The sequence below is a fragment of the Pinus tabuliformis genome, chromosome 8 (assembly GCF_031772625.1).
Source record: "Pinus tabuliformis cultivar Carrire ecotype Pingquan chromosome 8, CPIR1, whole genome shotgun sequence".
NCBI lineage: Eukaryota > Viridiplantae > Streptophyta > Pinopsida > Pinales > Pinaceae > Pinus > Pinus tabuliformis.
In genome coordinates, this window is record NC_142294.1 from 1,407,211,631 (window position 1) to 1,407,227,692 (window position 16,062).

General features: G+C 42.5%; 1 protein-coding gene across 1 annotated transcript in view; it reads right to left on the reverse strand.

Moving 5' to 3' along the window:
• The window catches only part of BIO1 (adenosylmethionine-8-amino-7-oxononanoate transaminase), a 312,590-nt gene extending 297,465 nt beyond the window's left edge, over window positions 1-15,125 (reverse strand). Inside the window, exon 1 of the mRNA XM_089373845.1 lies at window positions 14,270-15,125. Within this exon, the coding sequence (XP_089229971.1) occupies window positions 14,270-15,051 (782 nt within the window). The 5' untranslated portion in view covers window positions 15,052-15,125. The remainder of the gene's footprint in view (window positions 1-14,269) is intronic.
• Window positions 15,126-16,062: the final 937 nt, after the last annotated feature.

The window sequence follows — 16,062 nt, forward strand, 5'->3', positions numbered from 1 at the left end:
TGCCCCTCCTCCTCCCCCTCCTATCTCAACCCAGCCTTTCCCCTCATCCTCCAACCCTTTTGAATCCCTGTCAGTCGAAGATCCCCTTTCCCCCCCTCCCTCTCCCCGGGCCACTGCCCTCGTAGTCATCCCCTCCCCCTCGCTGCCCCCGTCCTCCCCCCTCCTACAATAGAACGCATTCTCACAAGAAACAAAATGAAAGAAGCAAGTCTCATCTCTGATCCACCGAGAAAAGCAGGTAGGAAGTCAAACAAAGAAATAAGAGATGAAACAGCAGCAAAAGAAATGGCCACGGGAACTCAACAGTCGATGGACTCATTCTTGGACAAACAAAAAGGAAGTGGGGAAAAGCCAAAGGAGAAGAGCGGGGCTCATCAAAAAATCAGTAAGTAATGATATTGGTCTCTTGGAATTGCAGGGGGCTGGGCTCCTCCCTAAAAACAAATGCAGCCCGGGATTTAATCAATCAAGAGCAGCCAAATCTCTTCCTAATCCAGGAGACCAAAATGTCTAACCAAGACTTTCAAAACCTCACAAAAAGATACAAAAATTTCACAGGTACAGCTACAGATGCAGTGGGTGCCTCAGGAGGAATAGGAACATTATGGAACAAGAGAAAATGGGACCTTATCAGCCAAAAATCTTGCAACTGGTGGGTCAGAACAGACCTAAAAAATAAAGTCTCAAAAGAAGAATACACCATCTTCAACATCTACGCCCCGAACCACTACAGGGATAAAGCTTACTGCTAGGACTCCATCAACTCAGAGCTGCAGGCCTCTCAAGACAGGAACATATTTATGGGTGGAGATCTGAATCTAATAAGGAACATCGAGGAAAAAATAGGTGGGAATTTCCTTGCTGACCCTTCAAGAGACTCTCTGGAAGCAATAATAGAAACCCACAACCTCATTGATATTCCCCCTAACAATGGCAAATTCACGTGGAGCAACAAGAGAGCTGGAATCCACAATATCAAAGAGAGACTGGATAGAATATTAATTCATGAAAGAATTGTTTCAGGCTTCTCCTCAGTCAAAAGCAAAATAGTTCACGCCTCAGCTTCAGACCATAAGCCTGTGGTTCTGATCCTCGACAATGGAAGAAACCTTGGGCCCCTTCCCTTCAAATACAACAAATCTTGGGACTCTAAGGAGGATTTTAGAAAACTCATCAAAGACCATTGGGCGATGGAAGTCATAGGCTCTCCCCACTACATATGGGAAACAAAATTAAAATCCTTAAGAGCAGCAATAAAACAGTGGGCCAAAGAGAACGCAGCAATGGAAAATAAAAAAAGAGCAGAGCTACACAGGCAAATGGAACAGTGGAATCAGGAGAAAGAGGATAATCAACTCTCAAAGGAAGACCAATCCCAGGAAAACGAAATGTTCAGGGAACTCTACAGGCAAAATAGAGTGGAGGAAGAAGAACAGAGACAGAAATCGAGGTGTCTTTGGCTCAGAGCTGGAGATAAAAACACCTCCTTCTTTCATAACAATATTAAGATCAGATGAGCCGAAAATCAAATTGATAAAATCATCGCAGAGGGGAAAGAAATCAACGAACAAGAAGAAATTAAAGCAGCAGCGCACAGCCACTTCAAATCCCTCTTATCAGCAGTCCCTTAGACATTGAACAGCACGGATTTTCTCAAACCAGTTGAGAGAAAAATTTCCGAACTTCAAAATAGAAAACTGGACCAGGATGTCTCGGAGAAGGAAATAAGGTTGGCCACGTTCAGCATGCAACCGGACAAGGCCCCTGGACCCGATGGCTTCACTGTTGCCTTCTTCAGGAATCACTGGGACACAATAAAAAAAGATTATGTCAGGATGGTTAAAAATATCTTCAAAAAATATAAGATGGGAGAAAACACTAAATCCTCCCACCTTGCACTTATCCCCAAGGATCTCAACCCCCTCTCCTTTGACCGTTTCAGACCTATTTCCCTTTGCAATGTTTCCTATAAAATCGTAACCAAAATCCTGGCAAACAGGCTAAAAAAGCTCCTTCCCTACCTTATATCAGAGAATCAAGGCGGATTTGTCCCTAAAAGACAAATAATGGACAACGTCATTCTGATTCAAGAAGCAATACATAGCAGCATCAACAGAAAGGAAAGAGGTATGATTATAAAATTGGACATGGCAAATGCCTTTGACAGGGTCAACCATCACTTCCTGGCAGATGTTCTCAGGAAATTCGGAATTTCCAGCAAATTCATAAGCATCATCATGGAGTGCATCTCAAACCCTTGGACCGCCCCCCTCATAAATGGCAGACCCAGCAGCTACTTTAGAAGCACAAGGGGACTGAGGCAAGGCTGCCCCCTCTCTCCCTTCTTATACATCATTATGGCTGAAACCTTGAGCATCCATCTGGAAAACCTTCGAAAGCAAAAGGAGATCACAGGGATTAGCATAGCGAGAGGGATAAAAGAAATTAATCACTCGCTCTTTGCGGATGACACCCTTTTAATAGGGGGAGCCTCAAGCTTAATGGCAAGAAGATTTAAGAGAACTCTGGACACCTTCCTGGCAGTTTCAGGGGGAATGCTAAACAACAAAAAGTGTAAAATATATACGTGGAACGTTCCTCTTCAAATCATGCAAAGAATCTCCTTGATCATGGACATCCCAGTTCAAAGAAATTGGAGTCACTTCTCTTATTTGGGTCTGCCCTTAGCAAAAGAAATCGTCAAGTCTGAAATCTGGATTAAGCAAATAGAAAAAATGAGAGGACTTCTCCAAAGCTGGGGGTTGTCCTGGCTAAATTTGGCGGGCAGAACAACTCTCATTAAGGCTCTCCTCTCCGCTCTCCCCATATATCAATATGCAGTCACTCTGGCCCCTGCTAGCGCCCACAAGCACATGGAGTTAATCATGAGAAGTTTCCTCTGGCAGGGAGGGAAGCAAGACTCAAAAAAATTTAGCCTCGTCAAATGGGACCAAGTTACCCTCCCTTTCGAAAAAGGGGGCTTAGCTATCAAAATTCCAAGCCTCTCTAACAAAGCGATGGGATTTAAACTGATCTGGAGAATGCTCATAGGAAAAGGCTCCTGGTGGGTTGAGGCTATGAAAAGGAAATACCTCAATGGGCTGAACTCTAATGTCCTCTCTGAAGTAATTGCAGAAAGGTCTTGCACTCCAGTTTGGAAACTCATTAAAAAAGTCCTCCCCCAATTCAAAAATCACATCTCAAAATCCGGGTAATGGAAAAGAAACAAATATATGGACGGACAGAATTATGGGATCGAAGCCAAGAAATCTTCTTCAGCAGTTCAGCACCTTGAAAACATGGATGGAGGCAAAAAACTTGAACTCTCTATTTGACATTTCCCTATGGGATCAAAATAGTTGGCTTGCTTGGAAGGATCTCCCTCTCCCAAATAACCTCAGGGATCAATGGGCAGACCTCAAGATCTCCCTATCAGGATCAGCTCCCATAAACAAAGATGCTTGTGACAAGTTCATATGGGATCCTAGTGGAGGAAACTTCACTGTAAAAGATGGGTACAAACTTCTCCAGGCAAGCTCTACTCTTGGTAACTGGAATCTTCGTTCAGCTGTGTGGAATACTGAATGCCTTCCAAAGATCAAATTCTTCACCTGGACTCTTCTCAAAGGTAAGATTCTCACGGCCGAGAATCTCAAAAAAAGAGGAATTCATGGCCCCTCAATCTGCTGTCTCTGCCGCGCTGAGGAGGAAAGTAGTCAACACCTCTTTTTAGATTGCCCTTATGCCCAAAACTGTTGGAATCAAATTATCAGTCCGTTGAGAATAAGAGAGACCTTCGACCAGCTCCCTACCCTTCACAGAAACTGGGAGAAATGTTACCCTCACTCTAGAAAAAGCAAGGCCATCATCACTCGCTTGTGGAAATGTATCCCCTCAATGCTTAGCTGGCAAATTTGGCTCACCAGGAATAACTGCATTTTCAACAACCAGAAGCCAAACCCAGCTCGCACCCTGGCAAAAACAATGGGCCTTGTCTCTGAAATAATAAGCGCCAATTCTGTCTCTCAACCGGATCGATCCAGCTGGCAGAAAGATGAGGAAGATTGGTTCAATAAATTCTGCTTAAGTTATGATAAAAATAAGCAACCTCCTCCCACAGCTGGCAAGAGGGGGAACATCTGGAAACTCAGGGGCACTAAGGAAGACATAAATCAATGGATACATGAGCAAAAGAGAACCACCCTCCAGTTTGATGGAGCATCAAAAAACAACCCGGGGAAAGCAGGGGCAGGGGGAATTATCAAAGATCAGTATGGCAAAATTCTCGCAACTTACGAATGGGGCCTGGGACAAATGTCGAATAATATGGCAGAGGCATACAGCCTCCTTTTAGGCACAAGCATCATGAAACAAATGCAAGTTCAGAACCCAATCATTATGGGTGACTCGGCAATTGTGATCCCTGCATTGGTCACAAGGGGAGAATTCAAAAAAAGGCTCTCAGTAACATCAAACTCAGGATCATGAATAATTTAAGCCATCTGGGAGACACCACCTTCAAACATGTTCTAAGGAATAACAATATGGAGGCGGACTCTTTTTCCAACAGGGCAGTCAACAGAACTACTGGCCAGGTTCGAGAGAATGATCATATCTATGATAAGTCAATCCCTTAACTCGACCCATCCTTCAGCAACACCTCTGAGCCTCGATCATATCAGTCATCTCATAATCTCGTCTGCCTCTCCTCCCAAAGTCGACAAGTTGTCCGCTGACTCCTCCCTTTCTGACACCGTCATCTTCCTCATCATGAATGCTGCAAAGGAAATCTACACAGACGAAAGAATCTGGTACGGGACTATGTCCAGACAGAGTTCTCGTGACAATTCCAAGCAGAGGTTAGGCACCAGTCCCTTCATAATCTATATTGACTGCATAAGCGATCCAAGACAAGACTCCATGGTCAGTAAAATCTCTGAGTCGCATGCCTCAGATTCTGATGCCCAGACTCTCGACCTTTTACATATACAACAGGAAACTTCACTCCTCCCTCAGTTCAGAGCTTCAGTGCTTCAAGATCATAAGAGTAAAGGCCCGAGTCCCAAAAGCGCTCTCTTCAGAAAGCCTCATGTTCTTCAGTTCGCTTCTCAGTCAATCTAGACTGGGCTTTGTGATCAGCACTGGAAGAAGGCTTTCTCCCTCCGTCGACAGTGGTAATCGCAGTGTTTTTTGTGCTTTCCTTTGCTTTTTCGCTAACAGTCTCTCTGATTTTCTGAAGCAGCTCCTTTCTTCTACGCTCACCACCTCCCTGGTCTCTTCCACTCCCCTTATCCATCTCCTCCCTTTCATTTTTCTCTCCGTCAAAGGTTGTTTCTCCACCGCGTTCCTCTTACAGGCCCGCGCTATCTGCCAACTCCCTTCTACTTCCCTCTCTCATTATTCCACTCCCCTCTGCTATCCTCTGTACCAAGTTCTTCAAGCAGTCTCTAAGATCGGTAACGTTATGGCAGAGAATCCTTTGGAGCGAGTTATAACCAACAGCAGTTGCACCCTGTGCAAAGCCCATTGTTACATGATCGCCCGTTTTGTAAAACACTTCAATGACCTCAAGGAAGAATTTCAGGCTGACAGTAAATCCAAAAGGAAAAAGTTGGAGAAACAGAGAGCGGAGATTGAAGGCCTTAAAGAAAAATGCAACCACCTGGAAGAAGCAATAACCCACATAAAAGCAATGACTCAAAGCATGCACAGAGAGGCCTCGACAAAGATCAGTGAGAAAAAGGAGCCCCAGTTCGATGATTCAGTAAACCAGCAACTGTAACTCTTTCTATGTCTTGCAAATTTTGCTTTCTTGTAGGCCAGTTTGTACGGCAATATAGCCGTTATCTTTTCCAAATCTCAATCTACAAGTCCTCTGACATGGATCAAGGGTCTGCGTACCCATTTTGGATCCTCTCCTCCTTGATCTTACCATCTTATGTAATAGGACTCGCTCCTTGAAGTTTTATAATATATCAGTAAACGACCTTGTTAAAAATATATATATATAAAACTGGGTGAGAATGTTCTAAATAACATGGATCAAGCCAACTCTAATCTTAGTCGTTGATTAGAGACTTAATCTCAGTGGTTGAAGACTCAACAAGAAATGTATAAGAGGAGGCTTGGGGGTCATTTGGAGATACACCAAGATTGATCAGTCAGTTCGATTTTTTGGAGCGGGGTTTGCTCAAAAAATTCGAACAAGTAATCTGTTGCAGCGAGGGGCTATGGGTACATAACAGAGAGGCAGGGATAGTGCATGAGGGTCAGCACAGTGACTGGAGAGGCTACGCAGAGGCAACAGGAGCCACACAGAGGCAACTACAGCAAGTGTAGAGGCTGAGGGGCCTACATGGGTGACGCAGAAGGCCAGAGAGCTGACGCAAAGAGACAGAACGCTGATGCATAGGGTTTAGAAGCTACACAGAGGCTAGCAGGGTTGACACAGAGCCTAGGAGAAGCGCCAAAAGGATTTTCGTGGGGCAAACTAGTGCTGAGAAGCTGAATATCTGTCTCCGAGAAGAGGTATTACTGTTGTGTAACAATCTATGTTGGGTGAGTCAGTTCGGCACTATAGTTGTACTCAAGATTATGCATAATAATAAAACCCTTAGAACTGTTGCACCGATTTTCCCAAGTTGGGTTTTTTTTTTAGGACGATTGTCCAAAAATAACAGTGTCCCTTGTGTGTTTGTTCCAGTATTTCAGTTGATGATCTGTATTTGAGTTAAGGCTGCATTTGTGTTTATTTTTAGTATTTATATGTATAAATAACTTGTTAATGGAATAAACAAGTAGGTGAAATAAACCAAATAATGCAGTAGGGATTTCTAATGGGTCAGACTTAGAAATTTCAACATGGTATCAAAGCATTGCAAATCATAGGAGGACTGACGGCACCAGCATAATCAGAAGTATTTGCAGCAGTAGCAGCTCTCCCGAGAGACAGAGCTACTCCTAAGCAGAAGGTAGCAGAGAAGGAGTGACACAGAGGGCCTCCGTCATCATTTCGAGCCTGAGAAAGGGCCAGCGTAGAGGCAGAGAGAGGCAGAAGAGGCTCACGAAGAGCCACATCATCCCAATGTTTTAAAACTCTGACTCCGACTCCGACTTGGCCGAGGGTCGACTCTGACTCGATATAGAATCAATAGGCTCGATTTCAATGACTCGGTCGTTGTAAAAAATACATTAAATATTTATTTTTTTATAAAAAAAAACATAATTTTAAAGATTTTCATTCATGTTTCCAAACACACATCATTAGAATATAGATAGAAGGCAATATATGATCAAAGTAGGCTCATGAATATATCCATTATATCAAAATGGCACCCAGTGCAGTCCAATACATACATGATGATGATATAGAGATCAAAACAGAAACACATAACCAAGAAGGCTAGAAATGGCGTTATCCTCCAAAATAGATTGCAAGTCATCAAGGAAATAATACAAGGGTCCAAGAGTGTTCCTCACTCCAAGAAAGTCCCAAAGTGCATGTGCACATCTTCAAAAGGTGCATCCTCCACCATGATGTCATCTAGGAGAGACCCTATGTCACCCTTTTCAAGCATGTGAGTGACATGGCACCCCTAAGGGTAAGCATTGGCGTCAAAGAGGGATGTGCTAGCCGTCCTAAGTCATCTCAATGATAACCATCCTCATCTGTGCTTTGGAAGAAGGCACCATCCCACCAAAATAGGGTCAAGGCCAGCCAGGGGGCATCTTTAGTCCATTTGGGCATATCATCAAATAGTCCAACGTCCAAGCTTTTAAGTTTAGTGTTTTAGCATTTGGAGACTCATCAAGGGGTGTAGCATCACGTGGAATCAACTCAAAGCTCGATGCTCGTCTTTGGAGGGCCAAGGTTGGGGCCACAAAGTTAGGTTTGCTTTAAGAAAGGGGCAAAGAACCTATTGGAAGGTTTTGAAGAAGAATGAAGCTATCCCTTAAGGAATCTCTACTACATATGTGAAACCACCTAAACAAACCTCTCAAGATCAAGCGAGATAAACTTATTTAGGGACAAAAAACCATTAAAGTATCGTCATGAAAACCTTGGAGTTCCCCAAAAGAAAAAAAAATTAAAAAATCGATGTTTTTTTAATTCATGGGCCGCTGTCATCCAACCCGACCGAGTAGGCTCGGACTCGGTCAAGCCGGCCGAGTTATTACCGAGCCAGTCGAGTTGTTAGACAACTCGGCCGGCTCAGTAATAACCCAGCCGGCCGAATCGGTTCACTGGCCGAGTCGACCTGGTGAGGCCTTGACTCGGACCAACTAGGCCGAATCGGTTCCGAGTCGGCTGAATCTTAAAACATTACATCATCCTACTCAGCCAGATAGGCTTGACGCAGCTGGCCAAAGGAGTGATTCAGCCTTTGTCAGGATTGCGCAGAGCTGAAAGGCTCAGTTTCTTCAGTTGTTGGGGCATAGGGAGCTACGAGCAGATTGTGGGTTGGGAAGCTGGTGGGGTGTTGTTGCTGTCGAAGCAGAACAGTACCTAACGGGACAGAACCAAGGTAGAGGGAGTCGCTGCCTTGACGGATTTCTAGCCAAGAAATCCAGATCTGAGTTGTAGTCGCAAAGAGGATTGGAGAGGAGCGGTTCAACATTTGGCGGGAAGATTTCCAGCAGGGAAATTAGGACTCAGAGGGAGTCTAGGAGAGAACTTCCAAGAGGGAAGTCGAGACTCAGAGGGAGTCCAAAAGAAGAGCAGAGATGGCAGTGAACGGGCTGAGGGATCAGGACAGGTTGGACGGGGCTTCCAACTTTGTCATCTGGAAGGCCAGGATCTTGGCAGTCCTGGATAGACATCGCATCAAGGGCTTCGCCTTGAGAACCGTGGCTATCCCAGTCGACCCAGCTGATAATGAGAGGTATGAGGATGCAATGGCGAAGGCAAAGTGCATAATCCTTGATGGGGTCAAGGATCATGTCGTACCACATATTGCCGAGAAGAACACGGCAAAGGAGATGTGGGATACTTTGACGACATTGTATCAGGGCACTTCCGTGCAGAGGAAGATGCTATTGGAGAATCAATTGCGGTCGTATCAAATGCAGAAAGGGGAGCAAATAGATCTATTCCTCCTCATATTGCAGGAGATTCGTGACCAACTTACTTCCATAGGGGCCACGCCGGATGAGAAGTTTATGGTGAGGACCGCCCTGAATGCAGTCTCTCAAGAGTGGAAGACATTTGTCCAAGGCATTTTGGGCAAAGCTAATCTTCCAGGATGGGAAGAAATGTGGGCAGCTCTTTGTCAAGAAGAGATCAGACAGCTGACCAAGGCAGGGAGTAGTGTCAAAGGTAGTCGAATCAAGAAAGAGGAGGAGGAGGATGCGTCTCTAGCATCTGCGGGACAACATGGGAAGAGGAAGAAGGAGGATATCTCCAAGGTTAAGTGCTTCCATTGTGGGGAGCTAGGTCAATATGCATCCCAGTGTCCAAGGAAGAAGAACAAGGGAGAGGATTCTAACTCCAAGGCAGCTCTGGCTAAGGCAGAGAAAGAAGTCGAGACTGATGATGATTGTACCATGAGTGCTCATGCACCTCTAGAGAAGAGGTGGGGTGACATCGAGCTGTAGTCAAGAGGACTACAGAAGATGAGGGGCAGGACCCTTGAGGTGCCCAAAGTTCAAACTCTTGGATCATATCCGGCTACGGGAGCCCCAAATCACAGTAGCAGGATGACAGATGTCGGGTAGAAGCAAGATGCGATGGAGCGACAAGGCAGTGCTAGAGTACAGAGGTTTGTAGCAGCGCAGTGGGGGTTGCAGTAGTGACAGAGGCACAGAGGTGTTTGCAACAGTGCGAGAGGCACAGAGGAGGTTGCAGCAGTGCGAGGGGCACAAAAGTGTTAGCAACAGCACAGAGGCATAAGAGGGAGCACAGGATAGCAGCAAAGGTAGCTTCGGCATTAGGAGGCTTCCGAACTGACAAGGATGTCAGTGTTTGGGTAGATCAGTTACTTACTTCTTGGTAACTGAATTGTTGTGCAGCAGTTAGCAGTGGCAGTGCTATGGGCAGCATGGGCAGCATGTTGAGAAGGAGCTGCAATACAGATGTAGCAGCAGCAGTGGCAGAGCCATGGGCAGCAGTATAGGAAGCAGCAATGCAGTGGATGTAGAGCAGCAATATAGGAAGCAGCGACGCAGTGGATGTAGGGATGTAGGAGAATCAGTGTGATGTTCAGTGGTGGAGCATTACTAGAGCACATTCCTCGCTAAGAGGGAGAGTTGATTTGTGGTAGCATCGGATGTGTTCTAGCCAGGAAAATTGGTGGAGAGGCTAAGGTACATAAAATCTCCAAGACCCAGAAATGGTTTGGGAAAATTCCACCCGGTTAAAGAGATATTACAATAACTAATATTTCTAATGGGGTTCCTAAGTCTAAACTTAGGAAAATTAAAATATTAATGGGTATTAATATAAAATTGGGTGAGAATGTTCTAAATGGCATGGATCAAGCCAACTCTAATCTTAGCCGTTGATTAGAGACTTAATCTCAGTCGTTGAAGACTCAACAGGAAACGTATAAGAGGAGGCTTGGGGGTCGGTTGGAGATACACCGAGATTGATCAATCAGTTCGATTTTCTGGAGCGAGGCTTGCTGAGAAAATTCGAACAAGTGATCTGTTGCAGCAAGGGGCAGTGAGTACATAGCAGAGAGGCAGTGATAGTGCCCGAGGGTCAGTGCAGTGACTGGAGAGGCTACGCAAAAGCAGCCAGAGCTACGCAGAGGCAGCAGGAGCCACGCAGAGGCAGCAAGAGCCACACAGAGGCAGCTAGAGACTATGTAGAGGCTGAGGGGCCTGTGTGGGTGACGCAGAAGGCCAGAGAGTTGACGCAGAGAGGCAGAAGGCTAACGCAAAGGGTTCAGGAGCTACGCAGAGGCTAGCAGGGTTGACGCAGAGCCTAGGAGAAGTGCCGGAAGGATTTTCGTGGGGCAAACTAGTGCAGAGAAGCTGAATATCTGTCTCCGAGAAGAGGTATTATTGTCATGTAACAATCTTTCACTTACTCCTCTGCATCACTAGGGGGATTATCCGATTATATACATGTTTTTGAGGCTATCCTATTGTTGTATCCTTCTTTGCTTCATTTTATCCTAGTTTTAGCTTTGGCATTTTCTAGGAGTTGCGTTTGCACTCCCACATTGTATTCTTATTGGATGTATTCTTCAGTCCCATTGACCTACTTTTGTGATCATTCGTTGGATATTAATAAAATTATCTTATATTATGCGAATGTGTCTTGTACTTTCTCAATTTCTTATGCAAATGTGTAATCTAATCACTTGCAAATTCTACTTTGCCCAAATTCTCAACTATAATGAAAAGGAATGATGCTCCTTGTGCTTGGACACAATTACCATGTATTATGTAATGGTTGCAATAATGGACGGGATGCTTTTGATGATATTGTTTGTGGGAGTAAAATTAAATGCCCCAAAAGAAGTAAGGTGATTTTACAAAGTAAGGGTGAAAGAGGGTTATATGTTCATGTGTCTATCCATGGGTAACACTAATAAAATGAAATGAAAACACAAAAAAAAAATGGCATTGAACATTTAGAGTGTTAGCACTATTTTTACACCCTTAGAGCTGATATAAAGTTCTAAAATCAGCCTCAAAAATCAACGGACATATAGGAAAATCTGCCCTATGTGTCACTGGCAAATCCTCCTATCCTTTTGGGCTAGTGTTTGCCAACCTCAGGGGGTGTCCCTAATGCTCGTAGCTACTGTTCTAATTGTAAATACACAATAAAAGACTCAAAAAACAGCAAGATAAAGACTGTTTGACCAGCAAGTTAGTGGCCAAACAAGTATGTAAAACTTCATAAATCTAATATGTGGAATAGTACTTCACAAATCAATCTGTTATGTGGAAAAATAATGCAAGAAGAAAGCATATCTAAGCGACTAATTGCCCAAATAAATAGCTGAAAACTCTTAATAATTTGCACAAGATAAAATTGAATCAAACAAACCAAAGTGAGTGGATCAAAACTGAATTTTATTCCGCAAGAGCCAAAAGGTTGGCTGCACCAAAATGACTATCACAAAACTTGAATACAATGATACCCAAACACAAAGTACCAAGAGCTAGAAAAGAGAAAGAGAAGAATAATGGGGAAAAGAAAGTGTGGCTGCTTGTTCTTGCTCAAAACAATTTGAGTTGGAAGATTAGCCTTCCACCTGTTTAAATAATGATTTCCTCATTCAATTCATGCCAAGAAAAGGAAAGGTCAAATTCCCTATTATTGGGCATTAGTTTACATGGTTGGCTTAATTGGGCTCCAAGTGAAGAAATACCTGAGTTAAGCAACTCTTTCTTGAGTGGAACTGGAGTATCTTGGAGTTAACATGAAAAAAAATAACATCAGGATAAATTTTGCGAATTTAATTTGAGTGCCTTTTTTCCACTTTCCTTTTCTACCAATTTGACTCATCCCTAATTTCTCTAAAAAAAAATCGAGACTTGCATTAAGTTTCTCTTCATTTTCCCATTTTAGCATTTGACTTAGCTTAAATTTCAACCCTCTTTTTTAGAACTTGAGTGAGGGGGTTGAATTAGTTCCTTGCTTGTGGAAGAAAAATAGGGAGGAATTTTAGGAGGGAAATAAGGAAAAAAATGAGAGAAAAAAGGAGAAAATTTACGGGGACGAGAGGGAGGAAAACTAGGATTGAAAATAGGGGATAAGGAAGAGGAGGTATAGTAGAGTATTTTGGAAAGGGAAATACACAAGGAGAGAGAAAAATCAACTTGCTCAATTGCCATGGCACTAATGACTTATCCAATTTCTTGCCAACTGTACATCATCAATTGTCACCATGTGTCAACCCCTTAGACTGCCACCTCATGCTGCTAAAAATAAACATGCCAAAAATGGAGATGCCCATATAAAATAGGAAAAGGTATCAAAATACCTGTAATAGAAGGTGGGACCCTGCGATATATAGCACTGCTAAAAATAGAATTATGTCCACATGTCCACGATATTATACTCATCAGTCTCATAAACTGATGGGGAACCCAAATATGCTATAAGCACTGTCACACCAAGACTATTAGGAATAAAAAGTTCTTAGAATCGGACGAAACCACCACCATCAAACTCATAACTCAGAATCTCGCAAGGATTCTAAATATACCATTATCTCTAACATACGAGTCTTTAAATGAAACCTACTAAAAATAGTAAGCACCATGCATGTCACCCGAAAAGGTCTCATTAGAATCCAAAGCTCATAAGGACTCTGAATATGTGATTCATACTATTGTATCATCTTTGGAACTCCCTTTCCTACAAAGTAGGGAACCCACTAAAAATATCAACTCTCTCCAACCTGTGCAAAAAATGTCTCAATCATTACCAAATCAATCTTGTGTCCATATATTTATCTGAATCTCCAGCCTAACGAAATACGCTGGTCTTTAACCTTCCAAATTTGCAAAGGGGAAATTTAAGGGTTAACAAGAGTCAAATCATAAAAGCAAACTAATATAGATCTATCGTAACCCCAACTCCTTTAAGAAGCCATAAGTTTACAGCCGCTTGTTTTTTAAGCCTCTTGATATTTAATAAGCCTGAGATTAAGATGAATTTATTCTAGTCTACTAATAAGGTTGTGGTTTATAATATGTTTGTCAACATTTAAATCTCCTTGCAATGAATTGGCTCTCTTTTTCAACTCTAATTATCATTGCTATCTAACCGTCGTAGTCTAATTTATTTCCATGTTCTCATCTTACAAGTTTTTGCATACCGGCGATCCATGTGGTTTATTTGATCAAGTGGATGTGGCTATGAAAATACTGTTCGTTAGCCATTCACATTCTCACGGAGGCCCACAACTGCCACTTACAAAATTTTTAAGTGCTTGTCAGGCAACCCAAGAGAACCACTACAGCTGGACCAAAGAGATTGGTAATGATCACGGCAAGAGGCCCACTTGCACGAGGGACAAAACTGTGATCACAAACACCTCTATGTAGCTAAGCTAAGTTCCCACGACAATAGCGCTATTCCGTTCCATCTAACTCACCCAGGACTTGGACTGGCACCAACTGCTTGTTCGTGTTTCCAGGAAATTGAATCTTGGTGAATGGCATAACCTGCCAACGTCTTCTCTGTTAAACCAGAACCCGCTTACAACAAATTTTGTCCATGCGCCCAAAAAGATATCTAGTTTAACAACAGCACTAAACGATTTTCATATAAAAATCAAGGAAAAAAAAAAAAGGAATTGCATACCTGTAAAGGTCGCACTGAAGCGTTCCAGAGGGCCCAGGGCTGGCCACACCTCCTGCTGTTTCAATAATACTCCAATTATTATCCGTCTTCCCATTAAATTCCTTCTGACACTTCTGCAAGGACTCCACCAACGTACAATCCTTCACCACGCATCCTTCTCTGGCAGCTGCTAAGTGTGGCGATACAGCCTCTTCCCAGCTATAGATTGTTTTACACACTAACTCTGAGTCCGCCGAGCCCCTGTCCTTGTCGAAACCCTGCAATGCTCGACCTTCATAAGAATTTATATTCACCATGCCGGATTCGTCGAGTCCGAGCTCGCGTTTTCGACTCTCATCTGCACCTTTGGAGCCCGGAAGACAGTGCCAGGCCACAGGAGAGACCTTTAGCATCTGGTTGGAGACATACAGGTTATTCGCGGGCCTCCTACGCTTGAAAATATCGGAGACCTTGCGGGACACGAACCGGGAGTCGGAATCCTGAGGAAAGCCGGTCTGAACGGGCTTTATGTAATGAACATTTGGAGGTGCATCAGCGGCGGTTGAAGAGCAGATGATTGAGGTGGCCAGCCCGGCAGAAACGAGAGTCTTTCCGACGCCTGTGTTGGATCCCCATACCATGTACGTGGGATACGATAGATCTACCTCAAAACCCGCGGGAATGTGACCGGAATCCCTGTGTCTTGGATGATCCCCTGACGAGGAGAACGGCCGACGTTTGTGAAGCGAGAAGCAGGGACGAGGATTGAACGGCCGACGACGTACAAGTGCTCGGAAGGCCATTTTTTGATTTGTTGATTTTGAAGCTTGCGGTTTAAGAAGGGAGGGAAGGGTGTGTGTCCTTAAACCCTTCAAACTAAAACAGTGAATGGGATTGTGCGTTATTTATAATTTTCAACTGAAGGATACATTGTGCAACACATTTTATTTTTTATAATATTTTATCAGCAAACTCATGCTGCTATCACTGTGTCATATTTTTTTTATGATCATATTTTTTGGGTTTAGTTTGTTTATAAGTTGATAAAAATTTGTTGGAATCACAAATTTGAGATGTGAACTTTCCATAATTTTAGCATGTCAATGTTAAAATTGACTTTAAACTATCAAGAACCAGATTTGACCAAAAAATTCAACCAATTCTAATAAAAAATTTGAAAACACATAATGTTTACACAACACCTAAATTAAATAATTGATAAACGTGAATAATAATCAAAATACTTATATACCATTAAATAGTTGATAAACCTGAATAGCAATCAAAATACTTATGTACCATTAGTAATGTTGAGAATTTGTAAGGTGTTGAGAGAGTGGAGGTGGGAAATGAAAACGCAATTTGAAACCCTTGATTTCATTTGTTGGATTGTGTATATAACAAAAAAAAATCATAAAATATTCTTAGATTATTAAATGTAGATTATTTATAATTTTTTATTTTTAAAAAATAGAAATTTTGGAAACTCTATTCTAAAATAGACCATGATGTAATTAGTAAGAGATACAAACCCTTAATTTCATAGATAAATTAGATATACAATACAAGATATTTTCAAATTATTAAATTTAAACCATTTATAATTTTTTACTTATTAAAAGCACTATTCAAAATAGGCCATGCCTATTAACCTTTAATGGGAAATGATGAATTTTATAGGGATGATCTTCCCATATATAACATATATTTAATTTATTTATAAAAAAATTGTATTTCAAAATTAATATGATTAGATGTTTTTTAGTTGATAGGAAAATAATTAAATTATTTAATTTCATAATTAATAGTTGGAT